The following is a 19,886-nucleotide window of genomic DNA, read 5'->3' as shown; positions in this document are numbered from 1 at the left end:
AATGTGAAACAGAATAAATCATGGACAAATAGACTAAGTATTGGTGATGCTATGAGATATCAGGGGGTTATGGCTGGCAATTTATTATAGGAAAGAGATGTGGCAGGAACAAGATTTCACCATCTAAAGATTTAAAGCACAATAATGATTCCAGTGTAATAAGGAAGAACAGCAATAGAGCCCCCAAGAATACAGAATTATGAAAACGTTACCACTACTTGTTCTATGAAACTTAATGCAAGTCACGTTTTGGTTCTATATTTAAAACCTATGCAGAGAGAAACCCTAAATTTGGCAAAATCAATTATTTTCACACATCTATTGAATGCAATCCTATTTATTTCAGACACCCAAAAATAAATAAATTCTCATGAGAACTCACTTGATGAAGACGTGCTTGCCATATTTCCATTTTGCTACTAGAACCCTCCTGGTTTTTTCCCTAGAATTTACTAAATTCTACTTTCATAAGAGAGGTTCTACAGACCCTTCCTGATGTCGCCCCGTTTACCTGGGCTACCTATGTGCATTTCTTTGAATATGGAGAGTTTATAAACTCAGCAGACTGTTGAGTAAGGAAACCCAGAGCCAAGATGATTTAATGTCAATTTAAAGTTAACACCATTCGTGCATTCACTTCGGAAAGAATAAACTGAGGAAGACCACATGTTTTGATCTTATTAACTAATTAATTATTAATACCTATACAGGTTTACTATGTGCCAGGAATGGTTCTAAGCAGTTTACATATATTGATTGATTCAATCCTCACAATGCCTCAAAGAGGTCCCTATTATTACTAAGTTTATATCTCAGATGAGGAAACTGGAGGCTGGGAGAGAATGAGTGACAGGCCAAAGATAACGCTACACCAGTGAGCAGCTGGCTCAGCATCCACGCTGACAACGCTCTAGGAGACCAGAGCCTGACAAGCCATTCTGAGGAAACTCATGCTGCCTGCATGGCCCATAAGTTATGTGAAAGCTAAAATAAAAGGAGCAGGAATGAACAACAGTAACAAAATAAATCTACTCTTTTGTTCACTTAAAACTACCTATGCGAATTATGCATCCAAAAATCCTCACCAGCTTCTGATGCTATTGAATTTATCTTTTAAACAAGTGCATTCGCTCACTGAAAAATTAATTTGAAACTTAACTCACCTTGCTTAAAATGAGAGAGAAAAGCAAAGCAATGCTAATGGCCTTGGAACCTCTTAAAATACTAGCACATTAGGGTGATGGGATTTAATCACTGATTTTGCAATTTTGTTTTATTTATACTCAAAACTGTTCACACATATCTAGAGGCTCATGCAGAACAGTTTCTCAGGTATCTTTCCCAAGATGGGTTAGACAGCCAGTTGACCAGGAGGATCACGGATGCAGAGGGAAAGCTGTGGCCCTGGTGGGCAGCACCCACGGGCAGGACCTGAGTGTTACCAGCACTGGGGCTGGGCAGGAGCAGGCCACCTCCAAGCTCCACTGCATCTGGGGCCTGCTCTGCCGCCCTGCCTGCCAACCTGTTCAGACCAAGCTACCTCAGAAAAGATGAAGCCCAATAAAAAGTCCCTCCCCTACCATTTGGAGATCTAACCCCAGAGCTTTGCAAGAGCCATCCTTGAGGAAAGGACACCAGCTTTACCTCGTGCCATCGGGCAGCTTCCGGTCGAAGGAGGTGCTGCGGGGAATGGCGGCCTGGGCCTGCTGGAGCAGCTGCTGGCACTGCAGCCGATCGGGCGTGCCGGGGACGGGCGAGGCCCTGGACAGGGGCTGCAGGGCAGGGGTGGGCACGCGGTGCCACGTAGTGTTCCTCCGGAAGGGGGTTTTGTACTCGCAGGGGGTGCCTTCACTGTCGAGTTTGTATTCCACCATGGGGATCCGGCAGAGCTCTGAACACCCTCTGTGGGGCCGAGAAGAGATGGTAAGAAGGCAGGCTCAGTGCTGGGCCATCAGCACAGCTTACTCGTTGCCGTGCGTGTGCTTCTCTGGGCTCACAGACGATGACACAGAGCCATCCAACCCTAGGAGCTCCCTGGCTTTTGATGACCTTGTCTATTTATGATCTAGCATGGATCAGTAGGATCCAGTATCACGCTTGTGGCTCTACTTAATTGACAGATATTGCTGTTAAGTCTTTCATGCATATATTCTGTCTCTCCAGGTAGTTTGCAAACTTCTTAGACAGACTTGAATATATCTATTAACCAATTTGCATACGTGGAATCATGCACATTAAACATGGGCAATAAACAAACTTTAATAGATTAAAAATGCCTCATATATAATCTTAAGAGATATTTTAAAGTACAGTTATATAATTAGGAATGAAAGTCACATGTCATTTTTTCTATTGAGTCTGAAAAAAGTAAAAAACAAAATTAGTAAAAGCTGTCACAGTCAAGGGAAAACCTGAGTGTCTACCCTGTCAAAGTCAAGTGTGGTTTTTAGTTACTATAGTCACTTTCTTAGACTAGCCTTACAGCTCCCGAAAAGGTCATCTAGAGTGCTCTCCATGTGCTCAAATGATCAGTCAGGCATGTAAGGCCCTTTAGTCTGAAAAATATGATTTAAGTCAGACATCCCTCCAGTTTCCCACTACACAGTGCAAATAGTACTATTAACTCGACCAACGTTAGCCTGCGAGGCCAACTGGTACAGTTCGGCAAGGACACAGGGAGACTGGGTAAGTTTCAAATTTGAGTGTCAGGGCAAATCACCCCAATTCACCACGTTGATCAAGACAGTGCCTCTCTCTAGACATTCCAGAGTCAACATAAAAACTTGCTACTAGTTATCCTTCGAGAAATCTACTATGATAAGGTACTGCTCTTTAAGAAGTAGACTTCCATTCTCAAGACAGTAAAGTAAAACTTTTCAGCCTCTTTTCAAAATCATAACAAAAGAACAAAGAGAAAAAGAAACAGAAAGAAACTTGAACATCAGCAAAACGTGGAGACACCTGAAACTCTAAAAGACAGTATACAAAGATGGAGAGCAAAATGGAAGAATGCCAGTGGTTTAGCAGAGCAGAGGAAGGCAAAACCCAAGGGTGTGCAGAGGGAAAGACAAGGAGAAGCAAGACCAGTCCCCTTGCACAACCCTGAACAGGCGTGGAAACAGGAAGCACCAGGCCCTGCAGAAGGCAAAAGGGAGAGAGAAGGCTTAGGAGAGTGGGCTTGTTTAGAAAGGAGTGAACACAGAAAAGTTCCACCCTGGGGTCCCTATGGCATGGGGCCCAGTCAGGCTATAAACCCTCCCTACCTCTAGGGGGTGCGAGCAACAATCGAGGGAACTCAACCGGAAAGGTCTAGACTCAAGGCCAAGAGGCACAGAGGACAGCAGGCTCAAAACCAACGGCTAAGTCAAAGTCTGACTGGAAATGAGACCCAGAGTCACTTCTCCTCCCCACAAACCCAGCTTCAGAATGCTGTCACCCCACAAAGACAAACGCTGGTCTTTATCTAGAGGAAAGACAAGCAGATGGAAGCCACCCAATCACTCTGCAGTGAGGCTCACCAACTGTATCCTCAGAGAAGAAAAAGGAACTTTGAAATTTAAAAATAAGATAGCTAAAATTCAAAATGAAAAATCCAGTAAGACAGTTGGGAGATGAACTCAGGAACTCTCCCAAAAGGCATAGGAGAGCAAACATAAGAAAATTAAAGTTCAATCCAGAAATTCTAACATCCACTCAACAGAAGTACCAGAAAGAGAAGAGAGAGAACAAGGTGGGGAGGAAATGATTGAGAAATAACACAAGAAAAATTCAAGAACTAAAAGATACGTAAAACCAGACTAAAAGGTCCACAGAGTGCCTAGTACAATGCATGGAAAAGGTCTACATCAAGATACGTCAATGTGGAACTCAGACTTCCAGGTCAAGGAAGAGATCTTAAATATCTGATGGGGAGAAGATGTGGGGGACAAAGGACACACAGAGGACTGGTACACACAGAACTCCATTCTTCTCACCAGCAATACTAGAGGAAAATTATTTCTCACCTGTTAAATCAAGAGTACGTGGAGCTTGGGATGGAGAAAGACGTAAAAACCAAAAACTACATCCTGCTTTTGGGCTTGGGAAACCAAATGGATGGTGGTGCTGCCCCTTGGGAACAGAGGAGGAATGACTGAATAAACCATCCTAGAGAGATACTTATGCCTGTTTACGGAGGATGATGAGGTAGTGATGATCTGTTAATAAACTTTATGTCTTTTGTTTTAACTCTCCTTCCCCCAAAGCAAAATTCATCTCTTTTATCTAGGCAAATTTAGATTACTGTGGATTTACTGAATGTGTTAGTTAAATTATTGGCCAAATTTAGTAAGTCCAGATTTACACTGGACTGCATTATTTTTTTTTTTTTGTAAAATGCCCAGGCTCTACAATTTTTACTGACGGACTTAAATTGTTTCCAAGTGTTTTCCTATTTAACTAGATACCACATCCTCTGGAACTACTGATTTCAGCATATGACCAATGACCTAATTAGAAATCATAAAGGTGGGATATTACAGTAGGTATCAAAACATCAAGAAAATCCACTCTGTCTTCCACCCTAATCCAGGCTCTAGGCAAGTCACTGGATGCTGACATGAACCCCAGGCTTTGGTGTCTCAAAGGTTGCAGCTGCCCAAATAGCGCAAGCCAGGGAATCTTGAACGGAGACCTTCCAAAGTTAAAGGTCCTGGAGTTATATTTTGAATGAAAGGAACGTGAACCTTGAATCTTGTGGACCAAAGGGCAACATGTATTTCCAGTGCTTGTTTGGGTTTCAAGTTTACTGGGTTTGGTTTAAAAGGAAGACTAAGGAAAGAGAAGACAGGTGGCTGAGTAGTGTGGTATAGTTAGTTCATGCTCATAGCTTGTTGTCTTTAATAAGGTGAGTAATTTAGCTTGAGTCTTCAAAAAGAAGTTATAAATGTGGGTAATCATGACTAATATTTGAGAGAGTGCTGACAGAAACTTGTGCAATGCATTAGGGTGAGGAGAGAATCGAGGTGGGATTATTTCATCTCCACCTCTTACACAGTCATATGTAAATGATCTTTTAATGCTAAAAATTGGTGTTCTTTTGCCCTAATAAAAATCTGCTATTCTCAAAAGAATGGTTTTATTTTAAAATCAAAATTAATGTTGGTATTATGTGACACTTTTACAGCAACTACTCTTATAAACAAGATTTTTGCTTTTTTACTTCTATGACTAAGACATCAAATAAATAGCCCTAATTATAACATATCATCAAACCTCGTCAACCTTAGTTCTGCTCCACATCTATGAGGAATTCCTTGAAGAATACATATAGCAAATTCAACCAATTTTTAGGGGAATGTAAGAATTAAAAATTAGCCTACAGAGGTCCTCATGCTGCAGCGTGTACCAGAAACGGATCTGCACCTGCCCTTGCAGGCACGGCTTTCTCCTCCTTGGGTGGTTCTAGCACAGACACCAGGCAAAATATCCTGGTTCTTCCAGAGCATCAAAACCGGTGCCGCTGTGAAGGGGTACACAGCAAATACTGCTGACCAATAAGTAAAAGCCAACTAAAACCCAAACTGACCAAACACAAAAAGACCTAGCACAAAAAGACATTTCCAAAAAAGTGGGCTGCTAATCTTGTGTGAATAGAAACATTTTTGAAGAAAAGACTTCATCTTTTTCTCTCCTGCATTAGTGTACAAAGTCAGACCTCACTGATAAATGTGCTCAGCTTTCTTCCGACACACCAGACCAAGTGAACGGATGTGAACTGCATTTCTAGCTTCTAGCACGCTCTTCACAGTTTGCTCGCCAAAAGGAGATACTCCAAGATGTTAGATAAGGCTGTGGGATCACCTAACATGTAAGTGTATCGACTTCCTCTTTGCTCAGTAACAAACGTACATGTCATCTACTTATGCTTCTAATTAACATGCTAGGTAGAGATCAATAAAAACTCAGCTTCAGGGTTAAAAATAAATACAATCTTTAACACTGCTTGTCTAGCCAGTAACTTTTCTGAGTCCAATCTCTCTCAGTAGTATATCCTGGAAGGCAAAATATTTTGTAGAACAAGAAGGTCATAAAAAATGTGCTAGTTAAAATGTGACATTACAAAACCGTAAGAATGACAAGTAGTTCTATTAGTTGGAGCCCTCAGAGGATCGTACATTTTACTACTTTATTCTGAAAAACAATACTACTTGTCCCTCTGAGCTTAGCGTTGTGAACTTCCTGGGATGCCCTATTCCTGTGCATGGGACACTCATTAACTTACTCATATCCACGTTCATCAGCGCTCCCCCTGCTTCCTGCTGCCTAAAGCAGGGTTTCCCACCAACAGATTTCTACATCTACAGCTGCTACCACTTCCCGGCTTCTGGGCAGGGCCAGCACACAGGTGGTGTCCACTCTGGTTCACAGGCGACAGGTACCCGCACTTGCTGCCCAGCACTGTACCTATGCACCCCTAACTTCAGAGACACCCAGCCAGGTCCCCAACATGGCATCTACCCACACAGGCCCATTCCTTTCAAATGACACCTCTAGTTTCCTCAGAGAACCCTCCATTTACCATCAATAGTTAGGGCCCTTGAAAGTAGAATCCCTGCTGGCCACGCTATGGACTCAGTTCTAAAGGCTCGCTTCAGCCTTCGCAGCCTGACCATCAGGACCATCACTGTTCGAGCCCAGCCAAGTGATACAGTTTTCTCTATTCATTCTCAGCAGGAACCCTCTACATCAATCAAACTATTCTCCATTAAAGACAGAGTTTGGGCTCTGTTCTCAAAACCCAGACCTGCCAGTGTGTAACTTAGAAATGGGACAATCTCTTTGGACCCATGTTTCTCCTCCTGTAAATGGACTCGTAAGAGCATAGGGTATGTCAAGATGCAATCATGCGAAATACGTAAGCTTCCCGCAGTGACAGCTTCACAAGGGAAAATTCAGTTACAAACAAATAATATTACTTTTTGCTTCCATAAAATAGAGGAAACCAATATTAAACAGCAAAAGGCATGTAAACTTTCATGAAAGTTCTTTCTGGATAATATATATTTATAGAATTATGGAATTGTAAACTTTAACTTTATGTAACAATCAGAATTGCAGAAAATTTTAAAGCCATAAAATTCCCATCGCATACATCTACCTATAGAACAATACATCACTATCCTGTTACTTTATTCTTTTCGTCTTATATAAAAGCAGGACATAAGACTTTATGCTTCTTCAAAACAAAGAAGGGGAGGAGTCCTAGGGGATAATAAACACGGATGATACTTTTGAAGAGTAGCAAAACAAAACTAAAAACGCAGAGAACTGAGAAAGTTTAAAGGAACAAGGCATATTCTTACCCAAAAAAAAGGCAGTTGAACAAATTAGTTGGATCTGGATGGGGTAAACCACGGACCGTGCAGCCACAGCTTAATCACGTAATTATAACTTGCATTTACTGTATTCTGAAAGTGCCTATTGGTTTTACTGTACTTGGCTGCAACATAGAGAGCCTTTAAGTGAACCCAGTAATCTAACGAAAAGCCTGACAGCATACTGCAATGCTATCCTTTGCTTTCAATCCCCCACTTAGCTTGTACGGCACTTCACAGTTTTCCAGACACACTACACTATTTCAGTTCACAAAAATGTCTGAGGTAGTACCAAAGAAATCTCCAATTTTCAGAAGGCTCACAGAGGTTGGAAAGGTGATACAGCTAATCAGGGACAGGTTCACACCGGAACCGGAACCTCTCACTCCGGGCTCAGCGCTCTTTCCAAGGCACTCGGCTATCTCCCTCGAAATCTATCAAAGAACAGTTAATGTGGCCCACATCATATTTTCCACTGGGAGCTAAAAGGATCTTTGGAAACAAAGGCAGAGAGATCCCCTCAAACAAACGACCTGTTTCTTTTATATTATGCACTTCGTAAAAGAAGCCTTTTGTAGCCCCAGGGATTGAAGTAATCACTGATATTTTAATCATTTTAATGTCTGTTATGCTAATAGCCTGCTAATAGCTAAAAGACTCTTTCCAAATCATCCAACAAGGTGACAGGGGTAATTGATGCTCATTCAGTTGAAGCACATACTCTTTCTGTTGCATAAAAAATCAAAAGTTTCCAACAGGAATAACCACATAGTATCACTTACTGGAAAGGTCAGGGCAGTGTCACATATGAAATAGGTACTAAATGAAATATTCATTCACTTTTCTACAAATTTCCTTAATTTACAGATAGAAATAGAGACACATCTAGACTACAGATAGAAAAAGACACATCTAGACCATAACCCCACTTGACCAAGCCCTTTGAATAAAAGTCTGCAATTGAAAAGGTATGTGTCATACTGAATAGGAAGTGAGGCTATCTGGTTCTGAATAATTCATCAGCTCCCTACTTTCCCTCCTAACCAGAACAGGGGTGGACTGTGTCTTCACTCACTGTACCCCCAGCACCTAGCACCACATTTGACTTAAAACACAGGCTCAGAAAGTTCTTCATGAAGCCAACCGCTTCGTTCTTTTTCTTAGAAAGCCTGAGACACAGGAATAACATTTACTGCATTAGACACTTTAAAGTTAAACACAGAAGATTCTCAATAGCTGTCTGAGGCCTGATTTTTGATGAACGTATTTCTTCCACGAGGGAGAATATCCACTGACTGTCCATCACCAAAGCCTGGTGTAACTTGTCAAGCATGAGACAGTTATTTGCATAACTAACACAATGCTCATGCTTTACTGTTACCCTTTGCACTCCTGTCACAGTGTCAGTAACCACAGAACATTCCAAAATGCAAAATGGTGTGGACACTAAAATACAGATTACTAATCGGAGACAGTGAGAGTGTTTTCTGCACTGAGATACTGATTATCAAGTAATAAGTTGTTGCTATAGTTTGAGAAAACTATTTTTAAATGACAAAAATATGAATGGGAAGCACTATATTTTAGAACGCCAGATGGACAAAAAGGAGCCCATGAAAGTATAGACTATGTCATCCTAACCATTTTAATAGTCCTGGCAGCCAGCATAGTTTCTGGCGCAAGCCAGTTAAGAGTGAATGAATGCATGAGTAAATGTAAGGCAACCTACCTTATGTTCTTTCTACAACCCAATGTTCTCACTTGAAGGAGTGAGGGAATAGTCTGACCGTTATTTTGGAGGATCTGGGCAGAGGACTTAGAACAGCGAGCGTACTTCAGGTTACCTGGAGAACCTCAAGTTCTGTATTTTTTTCATAGTTCACATTAAAATTCATTACTGAAGGGCCCTTAAGACAATACCAGATATAACTAATTTTTCTTATCCATACAAATAAATTGGAACTCTAATCTAAAACTTGACTTTAGTCCAGATTTCAGCTCACTATCTATTTTTTATATATATAAACTGCTAATCTGACAAAATTGAGTTTTCCTTCCTATTTCTATTTCCATGTCCTCCTCTATGTACTTCAGGGAGTTGAATGGTCAGGCAATAGGAAGCAAAACAGAAGATAAGAACATAAAGTTTCAATTTTATAGAAAGACGAGAGAACAGCAATTTAGATTCATGACAAATGAGATAAATTCCACTGTTTTGCATTACATAGAAAAATATGTCTTGGATAGTATGTCAACAAAGTATGAAAAAATCACACAAAACAGATGCACCACAGCAAGGAATTTCATTTCCATTTTTATTGGACATATTTACTAAATCACTCACATTGTATAACAACTCATGCATAATTCTGATGAGTTGTTATTTCCTTTATATCAGCCTTTTAAGTTGATGTGCTTTCCTTCAAACAACATTGATAGAATGTCAGTCACCTTTGAAGGCTAAGGGCTGGGGCCAGATCATCCCTTGAAGAAACAAGGGAGAGCTTAATTAAGCGTCTTCCACAACTCTTCTTCATCTTTGCCACAGAGACTGTCTGCTTGGGAAACACCCTCGCTCCCTTTAAAACCTCATTTCCATTTGAAGAGTGCTATTCCCAAACTGCTGCTTGCCACTCATCCCCCACACCTCTATGAATTCACTCCGGATCCAATCCCAGCACCAGATCAGTTAATAAGCATTCCCAAAGGGAACCCTCCCAGCATGGTGTTCTCTGGAACCCTACAAGGAAAAGGAAAAAGGGCTCTGCCTTCCTTTCAAGCTGAGGGACAGCTGAATTATCATCACCCTTAGGCTTGAGAACGAGACTTCAACTGAGAACGGGACTTCAAAACGCAGTGTGGCTTTTGATTCAAAATAAATACTCTCCCAACTAAAGACTTCATTTAATCCAGTAGCTTCTGAGTCATAAGCAAACACCTTCCGACCTGCGGACAACCAGAAGTGAGCCTATCAAATGACAGGACTCTCCCAGTGCTGACAAGAGCAGATGGGCTCTGAGGCGAATTATTTCTCACTGATACCCTGTAGGACAAAAATCAAACTGATAAATGGCAAAAACGAATTGAAGTATTTTTCACTCTATTATTCACAATGTTTATAAGACTGAAATATCTTGCAATTCATTAATTTGGCCATTTTTGTAGTCCTCATGGCTTTTACATTAAAGACAACTTAAAAGAAAAAAATTACACGCGCACGCAAGTGCACACACATGTCCAATTAAATAATGTCTTCTTTTTGGCCCCTCCCTGACAAGCACTAAGAGCCAATTTGTGAAAGAAGACAGGGGTCATTTTCCACACCACAAATCAAACGTGTACTTTCAGCTTGAGGCACATCTCTGTATATTTTGCTATAACAGTAAGGGTACCAAATGATGTTTCACTTCAAAGGTTTGTATTTTAATTTTCAAAAAGAGTTAAGTGCTACCCATTTCCCCTTTGAGGCCTCCTCTACAGTTTCTTAAAAAATCTAATACTGCAGAAGGCTACACTTCCTTAGAGCATGGACGAAATTTAAAATGATGCTTCATAATCGCATTGCAGTCGAAAGCAAAGGACCGTGATTACAAGGATAACTTCTTGTTATACGAAGCTGTCTGACAGCAGCAGGTAACTTTATCAGGGCACCCAGACAGTCACAGGCAGAACATGAATCCCAAACTCACCAAAATATAGATTTAAAAATTTACCAATTCAAATTTACAGAAAATTGGAAGACTGATTTGAAAGAATTTTAAAGGATACATTCTAGGCTTAAAACCTTGATGACTTGCAGAAATGTGGATGACAGGCGTGCCAGTTTTGGAGTGTTACCACCAGGCAAAAAACTAATTCTAATCCTGGTTAAGGTTAAAATATAAAAGACAGTTATTTCAGATTAATCAGGAGAAAAATCTGTATCTTCAGGGAATGACATTAATGAGCCTCAAGGAAACAAAAGCAAAATCTCTAAACATCTTGAACAGCTTCAATAAGAGAATTTGCATTTACAACAAAGAAAGAATTAATTATGTGCAGACCAGGGCAGATTACATGTCCTTGGATAAAAAAAAAAATAACAGCCGGAACTTGTAAATGGCAGTTTTTGTTTGTTTATTTGTTTTAGCTGAAAAACAATTCAGTATTTCTTAGGAAATTCTATTCTTCTAAATCATATGTTCTAAATACCAAACATAATGATAACTTTAACATTTTTATTAACCAGATCTTTTGAAAGCTTGAAAATGTCTTACTGAGCAACAGTAAGCCAAAACTAAAAATAGGCGAGAAATGTTATTTTTTACCCCAAAGGGAGAACATGGTAATTTTCATCTAATTCTACAGTAGTAATTGACCTCTAAGACAGATACACAGACTTGATTCTCACCATAAGATTTGCAAATCTATATTTCTACCAAAGGGAGAAAGAAATCTCACTATATGGAAACATTTCTAACTGGCTCAAAATTTATTTTAAAAGACTTTTCACTTACACGATATTTTAGCTTCAAAGGTCTAAAGGATTTGCGTTCTGTTATTTCTAAGTCTCATTTTTAATAAAATAGTTTTGTGTTTGATTTCTTTGTACTCATAGCATGATGTGTGATTCATGGGAATCTTGGGGAGCAAATGGATTTAATGGGACAGAATCTGGTAGGGCAACAAGAAACATCTTGGATATTTCCCGTGACATGTGGCTGCTACTCTCAAGGGGAATTTCAGCTCATTAAATCTTTATTTTGTAAACCTATTGGGCAGATATAGGAAACAAGGCCACAGAAAGTCAGGCAGGGAGCAAATGGTAAGATAACTTATAGAAACAGACTTTTACAAAATTGTGCACATTAACCAGGGAGGAATGTGGTATAGCACTGGTTTGTTTTCTAAAAAACTATCATGGTTTAAAGCTAATCTATCCAATATAGCAGCCACTAGCCACATGTGGCTAATTAAATCTTAAATCAATTAATTAAAATGAAAAACTCATTTCCTCAGTTGCACCAGACACATTTCAAGTGTGTGATAGTCACATGTGGTTAATGGCTACTGTTCTGGACAGCACAGCTGTAGAACATATCACTGCAGAAAGTGCTATTGGACAGTGCTGGTTTTAGAGGCTGAGGAAAGGAGATGGAGAAAGTAGAAAGAATGTCCTCAGTTACCACAGAAATAAATCCAGAAAGTAGGCACAGTAATCATGCTATCCTTGAACGATAAGAATTTCTTTTAGGGCATGAGAACATTAAAATGAATATCCTGAAGTTTTTTTTTTTTGTGAGGAAGATCTGCCTTGAGCTAACATCTGCCAATCCTCCTCTTTTTTTGCTGAGGAAGACTGGCCCTGGGCTAACATCCATGCCCATCTTCCTCCACTTTATGTGGGATGCCGCCACAGCATGGCTTGCCAAGCAGTGCGTCGGTGCGCGCCCGGGATCCGAACTGGTGAACCCGGGGCCGCCACAGCGGAGCTTGCGCACTTAACCGCTTGCGCCACCGGGCCGGCCCCTTGTTTGGTTTTTTTAACTGAAAGTGTGGGGTGTGGATTATGGCAGAAGGTGCTAAGTGCTTTACATATATCATCCTATTTAATCTTCATAGAAACAGTAGGAGGTAGGCAACATTTCAATCCCCATCTTACAGATATTAAATGAGTATTAGAGAGCATGTGAATTACCCAAGCTCACACAGCTAATGCCTGGATTCCAAGTATACTTGACCTCGCCCAAGCCAGAGCTCCTAAGGCAGCCTGTAGGAACTCCTTCTGAGATGCAGATGGAGACAATGTGCTCTAGATAGGACCACCAGACACTGTAGCACAAAGTGGGGCTACAGCCAGATGGACAGCTTGTTCTTAGCACTCTTTCTCTTTGTGGCCTAATATTTTCTTGATGTTGAGCACGATTATTTTCTATTAATCATGGGACAGGATCACTTTCTAATTCCATTCCTGTTCCCAACCTCCACCCATCCACTCTGAGCCTTCCAAGTCTAGCCACTTCTTTTTATGTCTCTCGTGACAGCTCATGAGGATGCCCTGAAGCAGTTTAACTGGAATGGAGTAGTCACCACACAGAGTAGATCTGATGTTCCAATATTCCTTCAGACATACAGGTATTGATTTCTTAAATATCCGGTTAATAATCAATGACTTCACATCATGAAAAGGAATTCTAGTAGCGCAGAGAAAAGTATTTAACTTGCAAAAGGCTGAGCTTTGATTAAGAATATCTCTTCTGAGACGTAAGTCTCAACGGTCCAGTGAACCAAGCAGGTGCTCTGTTCCTCAGTTTATAATATCTCAGCTTTTACATGGTCAATGTCCCATTAAACTGCTCAGAAAACTACAATTTATCATGTATTATACACTGAGAACTTTTTTAAAGCTCTTTTTAAATTGCTCTAATGGTTGATGCCCAAACAACTTTGGTCGAAGATGCACTTGACGTTTTCTGAGGCCCCTGCAGAGCAGTTAGGGCAGCACCTGCTACAGAGGCCAAGGAGGAGTGAGCACTGCTGAGGGCCTCCCATGTCTTACCTCCGGGGCGAGCCATCGTCGTGGGGCTGGATGATGACCACCTTCACGGTCACGGAAGTCCGGAGCAGGTCGATCATCTGCTCGTGGGTCAGAGTGGCCACGGCCACTTTGCAGATCTCCACAAGGCGGCTCCCTTGGCGAAGCCCAGCCTTCCAGGCAAAGCCAAAAGGTTCCACGTCTGCAACGATTCCTTCAAAATTCACGTGGAAGCCAAGCTGGCCCAGCCCGTTCCTCCTCAGGGTCATTTCCACAGTCTCACAGCCTCTCGTCACTATCTAAGGGGATAGGAGGCTGTTAGTGACAATGCTGCAGAGTCCCCATGTTAGAGGTGCGCACACAGGCTCTGTGCCCGCTCCTCTCCCCTCAGCCCTCACAGCCCGTCCTTCGAACTATCCAAGTGACAAGACAAGGACACATTCCAATCAGAGTTCACCTATCTAACTGTGGCATCAGGCGTAAAGAAAACAACAAAAATAAACCAACAGTTTCATTTTTCAAAGGCAAATCTATTCCTGATACAGGTGTCCTGCTTTTTCTTAGAAGCCACTGACCTAGAGCCTGTGAGCTTAAGATGGGCTCTGATAATTCCCTCCTCTCCTTTATGTCCCTCCTCGCCTTTATGTCAACTGACTTGGTTCTTAAGGATATAAATTCCATCGTTCCAGATGCACTGTAGCAATGGAAAAAATGTAACTACTCTTTCAAAACAATTACAAGTTTCACCCACCAAGAATTAAAACCTATTAGACAATTTCATTCAACTTAAAAATGGCCCCAAACACTTCTAAGCTAACCCTTAGGGACCTGCCCCCAGGATAGGCAGTAGCAGAAGTCAGAATGTTAGGAAAACTGTAAGTGCTCTCTGTGCACCAGCCCTGTGGACGTCCTGTTCTGTCCTCTAGGACCCCTCTGCTGGGGACTGGCTGCCCTTGCTTGCCCGGGTGTTGAGGACCGTTTAGATCAAATGTGGGCCCGTCAGCGAGGCTCCTTGGCGTCTGCTGACAAGGGCAGTATGCAGGATGGTGCTCTTGCAGGCAGCAGAAACTTTCTATGCCTGCAGGCTGCCTCTCCTCCGCTGGGCCATCCCTCGGGGCCTAGGGTAAGCCCAAGCAGGAGCAGCTCCGGTGTGCTTACCTGCCCCAAGAGTGGGAGTCTACTGCAGTATCCCAAATGGGAACATGAAGGAAGAAAGGTGATTTGCATCCCACTCAGTGTACTAAAGCACCAATAATCAGTTAATGCCACCCTCAAAAGTGCTTACTGAGACAGCTTCCACGCATTGAAAGAAAAACATGGGCTCATTAAATATCATTTGATGACTATGGCATCACTTATATGTGAGAAATTAAAAGTCAGGAGATATCATACCCATATCCCCCAAAGCACAGAGCTAATGCATGAAGTTTCAGTTTAATAAATGCTCTATTTCCATGAAACATGCTCTGAATACACAGATCCTATTTAATAAGACCTTTGACTATAAGTGCAGCTGTGGGACTGGGGCTGGTTCAGTGTATCATCACTGTGTCTGAGGTTTCCATGGTTACCACCACGGGCGCACATGTGCCCAACCAGCGTCTTATAGAGACACATTGACAGTTCGGGGCTTAGGAAAATGGGGCAAGGGATTGCTGGTCTCAGTTAGCAGTGAAGTTTTGAAAGACTGAAGTTTCCAAAGTTATGAAGTGAACTAATTTAAAATTGTTAGCAAAAGTATGTTCATAATACTTACAACCTGAATAAACTTTTCCTTCACTTTTTTTCCAACTTTGTTTCAACTATGCTCCCCTACCAAAGACTACCTATGACAGGTGCCCAGCTTTCTTTCAAACATTATGCAATTTTCGGTTGAAATTAAACATCCATATAGTAGACTAAAGAGTGAACAGCCAGGCTTTTCCAGAGTACTACACGTTCTGTCTCTTCTACTTATTTCCTCCAACCACCTGCCACCTCCTCTACTTTTGCTTTCTGTCTTTCTTTATCCCTTCTGTTCTTTCCTTCTTACTAAAATTCAAAAAGGTTGAAGATCACGTTCTCCATTTGCTTGGAGGTCCTCATGTACTTGCATAGATTCAATTATCACATGAAATGGTGGCCTCCTATCCATGTACCCAGGACTGGCTACATAATTTGTGGGGCCCAGTGCAAAATAGAAATGCAGGGCCAGGGCCGGCCCCATGGTGCAAGCGGTTAAGTGCGCGTGCTCCGCTGCGGGAGCCTGGGGTTCACTGGTTCGGATCCCGGGCATGCACCGACGCACCACTTGTCAAGCCATGCTGTGGTGGCATCCCATATAAAGTGGAAGAAGATGGGCATGGATGTTAGCCCAGGACCAGTCTCCCTCAGTAAAAAGAGGAGGATTGGCAGATGTTAGCTCAGGGCCAATCTTCCTCACAAAAAAGAAAGAAAGAAAGAAAGAAAGAAATGCAGGGCCATAGTCAAAAATTATTCAGAATTTCAAGATGGCAACAGCAGAGCATTCAACCACGCATGGGATCTTCTGAGAATGGGTCCCTGTGTGACTGCACAGGCTGCACACCGATGAAGCTGGCCCTGCCTGTCCCTTTAGGTGTAAGCTCATTCCCTTCTTGTAGCTTTACCTGCATAACAGACACCTTTAATTTCACTTTCTGCCACCACAGAACGCACACTGAGTACCATCTGCCAAAAGCACTCATTCCCAGTATTTCTACTATGACTCCATCCTCCTTTCTTTCCATTTCTGTTGGAACTGCCCTGTACCAACCTTATGTTTTATCCCTTTGACAGTCTTTGGGTTGGTTTATTTCCAATATCTCCTGTTACAAGTCATCCTAGACACAGAACATACTTCCTCAAATATATTCCAGGCATTAGGCACCTCAGTCACATTAGCAATACAGTCATTTTTCTAGGAAAATGGTGGGATGGGGTCCATGGAACAGTGGATGTGTAAGAACCTATGTGTAAATTACCCATTGTAGTGTGTACTTTGGTGGCTGGTGAAGTGGCATTTATCTGTGTTGTATTTTCAGGAGCACAGATTATTATGACTCAGTGGATCTCCACAAGTATCTGCAATATTACAGAAAGTACAATGTGTCCCGAGACTCATAAGGTTAACTCAATTCTCCAGATACATCAAGTACTCACATACTTAATCATCCCCAAATCACATCTAGGTTTACGCACATGTACCCAACAATACTGCTGAACACACCGTGGCTCTTTCCTGTAAACAGTGTCTGCAAAGTATGAAATTATTTCTCCAGTGCTAGCAGGACTGACTGGATTGTATTGTGTCTCATACATGGCGTCAAATAACAACAGGGAGATTTATACTTGGTGAGGGAAAACGGGGCAAGAAATGGATATAATTTCTCCTTTTTCCATGATCCATAATTGACTAAGTCTTTTCTAATTAACGAAATATACATCTCCCAGGGGGAAGATTTACACATGAGAAATTCTTTTGTGAAGGCATGTTTTGTTCTTGTATTATATTTGGTTTATTCTTATAACTCTATTGTATATACTCAAACTAAAATCTGCAACTTTCTTTGTTAAAAGTAGGAGCAGAAATACAACTGCTAAACCCATGGACATCACTTAGGGTCTTTGTACTAAAGATAACATTTTTTAAAAATCTCTTTTATGACTGATTTTTTTTCTTTTGACTAACTTAATGGGTAATTCTATAAAACCTCCTTAAGAAACTGTGGCTGGAAGATTAATAACATATTTAATCCGGCAGACTAAACAAAAATACCTGCTGTATAAACGTGCAGAGTTGAAGCTGCAGAGAGGATGTCTCACTCATATGGTCAACAGCAATTTTGTGCCTATTAATTTCCCTCTGGGAAGGTACTGTCATGTCAGTCTCTACAAACAGACATAATATCTAGACAATTCTTCTGTTTTTCCTTCAAATACTATAAAAATACATCCCGATGTTCCCTTTCGAAAGTTGGCTTAACTTTTCCTTTCTAATCAACTTGTAACAGGTGCTGCTCCACCATTCATGTATTCAGCAACTGCTCAAAAGGACACAGCATTCAAAATTAAGCTCTGTAGCCATAAGAAATAGTAATTCATTCCCTAGGTGCCATAATCATGGTGGAATTTCCCCAGTGGAAGCTGTTATGAATCTGGGATTGAAGACCTAAGGACGGCGGGATATACAAACCCTGTACTTACTCCTAATCGCTGAACAATTTCCCTTATCTCTTCAGCACAGTTATCCACTGAGGACAGAAGGATACATTCTCCTCTTTCGTAAAATACTTTGATACTCATTAATCCAGATGTCCACCCAATGACATCCCTGCAGGAACAGTTAAATACAACGTTCTTGGAATCCTTTTCAATCAACATTATGAACTCATTGGAAATTCCAAGAAGACATTCAACGTCAGCAGACTGGCCGAAGTCCCGAGCTATTACGTGCCACATGATTGCTCCGACGCTAAACAGGTGGGCGTCCTTCCTTGGCTTTACTTTCTCCTTTTTCTTTGCACCCAGTGTAATGAAGCTGAATTTCACAGAGGTATCCACGGTGGCGGTCGTGACAAAGTTCTCCGCCAGATCTTTCAAGTACTCTTGCCTTGTTCGAGTGGCCATCGCCCGAAACTTTTCTGATTTATGGGCTGCGTTTTCGGCATTGATTACTTTGGCTAAAAGGAAGTCCCGAAATACTGCTGATTTTGGAAAAGTTACGCCTTTGGGAATTGGTGGACCAAATGGTGGCACATCTTTTGATCTAGAAACTCCAACACTGAGGAAGAAAAAAGAGAAGTGAGATGAGCTATGATATCATAATACTTATCTTCAGAAATCTGACATATACCCAGACTTTCAACTTCAGCCACAGTTTTGCAGCTTCTTGTTATCATAATTTCTGGATACCAAGTTATTGTTTGTTTGTTTTTAAGCAAAACTTTTCGAACTTAGTAGGTGAAGGGAGTGTTCTGGGCTGAGTTGTGTACCCTAAAAATTTGTACGTTGACGTCTTAAACCCCAGTAGCTGAGAATGTGACTGTATTCGGAGACAGGATCTTTAAAGAGATGATTAAGTCAAAATGAAGCCGTTAGGGTGTGTCCTAATCTAATGCAACTGATGTCCTTATAAAAGGAGATTTGGACACACAGAGAGACAGCAGGGACGCAGGCACAGAGAGGAAAGACCATGTGAGGACATAGCGAGAAGGTGCTACCTGCATGCCAAGGAAGAGGCCTCAGGAGAAACCAAAGCTGACAACACCTTGATCTTGAACTTCCAGGCTCCAGAGCCATGAGAAATAAACGTCTGTTGTTTAAATCGCTCCATCTGCGGTACTTTTTCACGGCTACCTGAGCTAAGATAGGTGGTAATGGATCCATAGTGGGACAGGATATGCAGAGTTCCAGACGGCGCCAGGCTGGTACTCCGTAATTCTGCAGCTGATCATCACTGAGAAACACAGTGACTCTTCCAACAGAAGTGAGATTAGCCCCAGTTGGCTGCTTGGGATCTCACTGGTACTGGGTACAATGACCATACTTACAGGGTCAAAATGTTTCTTTCTTTCTTTCTTTTTTTTTTTTGGTAAGGAAGATTGGCCCTGAGCTAACATCTGTTGCCAATCTTTCTCTTTCTGCTTGAGGAAGATTGTCAGTGAACTAACATCTGTGCCAAGCTTCCTCTATTTTGTATGTGGGACACCGCCACAGCATGACTTGATGAGCGCTGTGTAGGTCCGCGCCCAGGATGTGAACCCACGAACCCTGGGCCACTGAAACACAGTGTGAGAACTTAACCACTACATCACTGGATGGCCCCCAAAATTTTTAAGTGTCACTTTTTTTTTAAGGAAATGCTCACTTGATCACATTCTGAAAATCTAAATGAAGGCTTTCTGGGAGCAAAGTTTTAAGAGATTCCAGGGACTAAAAAGATCAAATATACTGTGAAAGTAACAACCATCTTAAGATTGCAACACCAAGAATGTTCCCCTACAACAGACAGAAGTTAT

At 41.5% G+C, this 19,886-nt stretch overlaps 1 protein-coding gene across 5 annotated transcripts in view; it reads right to left on the bottom strand.

The window, feature by feature from the left end:
• Nucleotides 1-19,886, bottom strand: part of SIPA1L2 (signal induced proliferation associated 1 like 2) — a 217,569-nt gene that overhangs the window by 42,690 nt on the left and 154,993 nt on the right. For all 5 annotated transcript variants that reach the window (XM_087431941.1, XM_087431939.1, XM_087431943.1 and 2 more), the window contains 3 exons: nucleotides 18,073-18,649; nucleotides 13,894-14,168; nucleotides 1,645-1,902 (listed from right to left, as the gene is read on the bottom strand). In XM_087431941.1, coding sequence (XP_087288067.1) covers nucleotides 1,645-1,902; nucleotides 13,894-14,168; nucleotides 18,073-18,649 — 1,110 coding nt within the window. The remainder of the gene's footprint in view (nucleotides 1-1,644; nucleotides 1,903-13,893; nucleotides 14,169-18,072; nucleotides 18,650-19,886) is intronic.

Source organism: Ceratotherium simum, chromosome 6 (genome assembly GCF_057802395.1).
Source record: "Ceratotherium simum simum isolate JZ-2026a chromosome 6, ASM5780239v1, whole genome shotgun sequence".
Lineage (NCBI taxonomy): Eukaryota > Metazoa > Chordata > Mammalia > Perissodactyla > Rhinocerotidae > Ceratotherium > Ceratotherium simum.
Note: the sequence above shows the minus strand (reverse complement) of the source record. Positions and strands in the feature narration are given on the sequence as shown.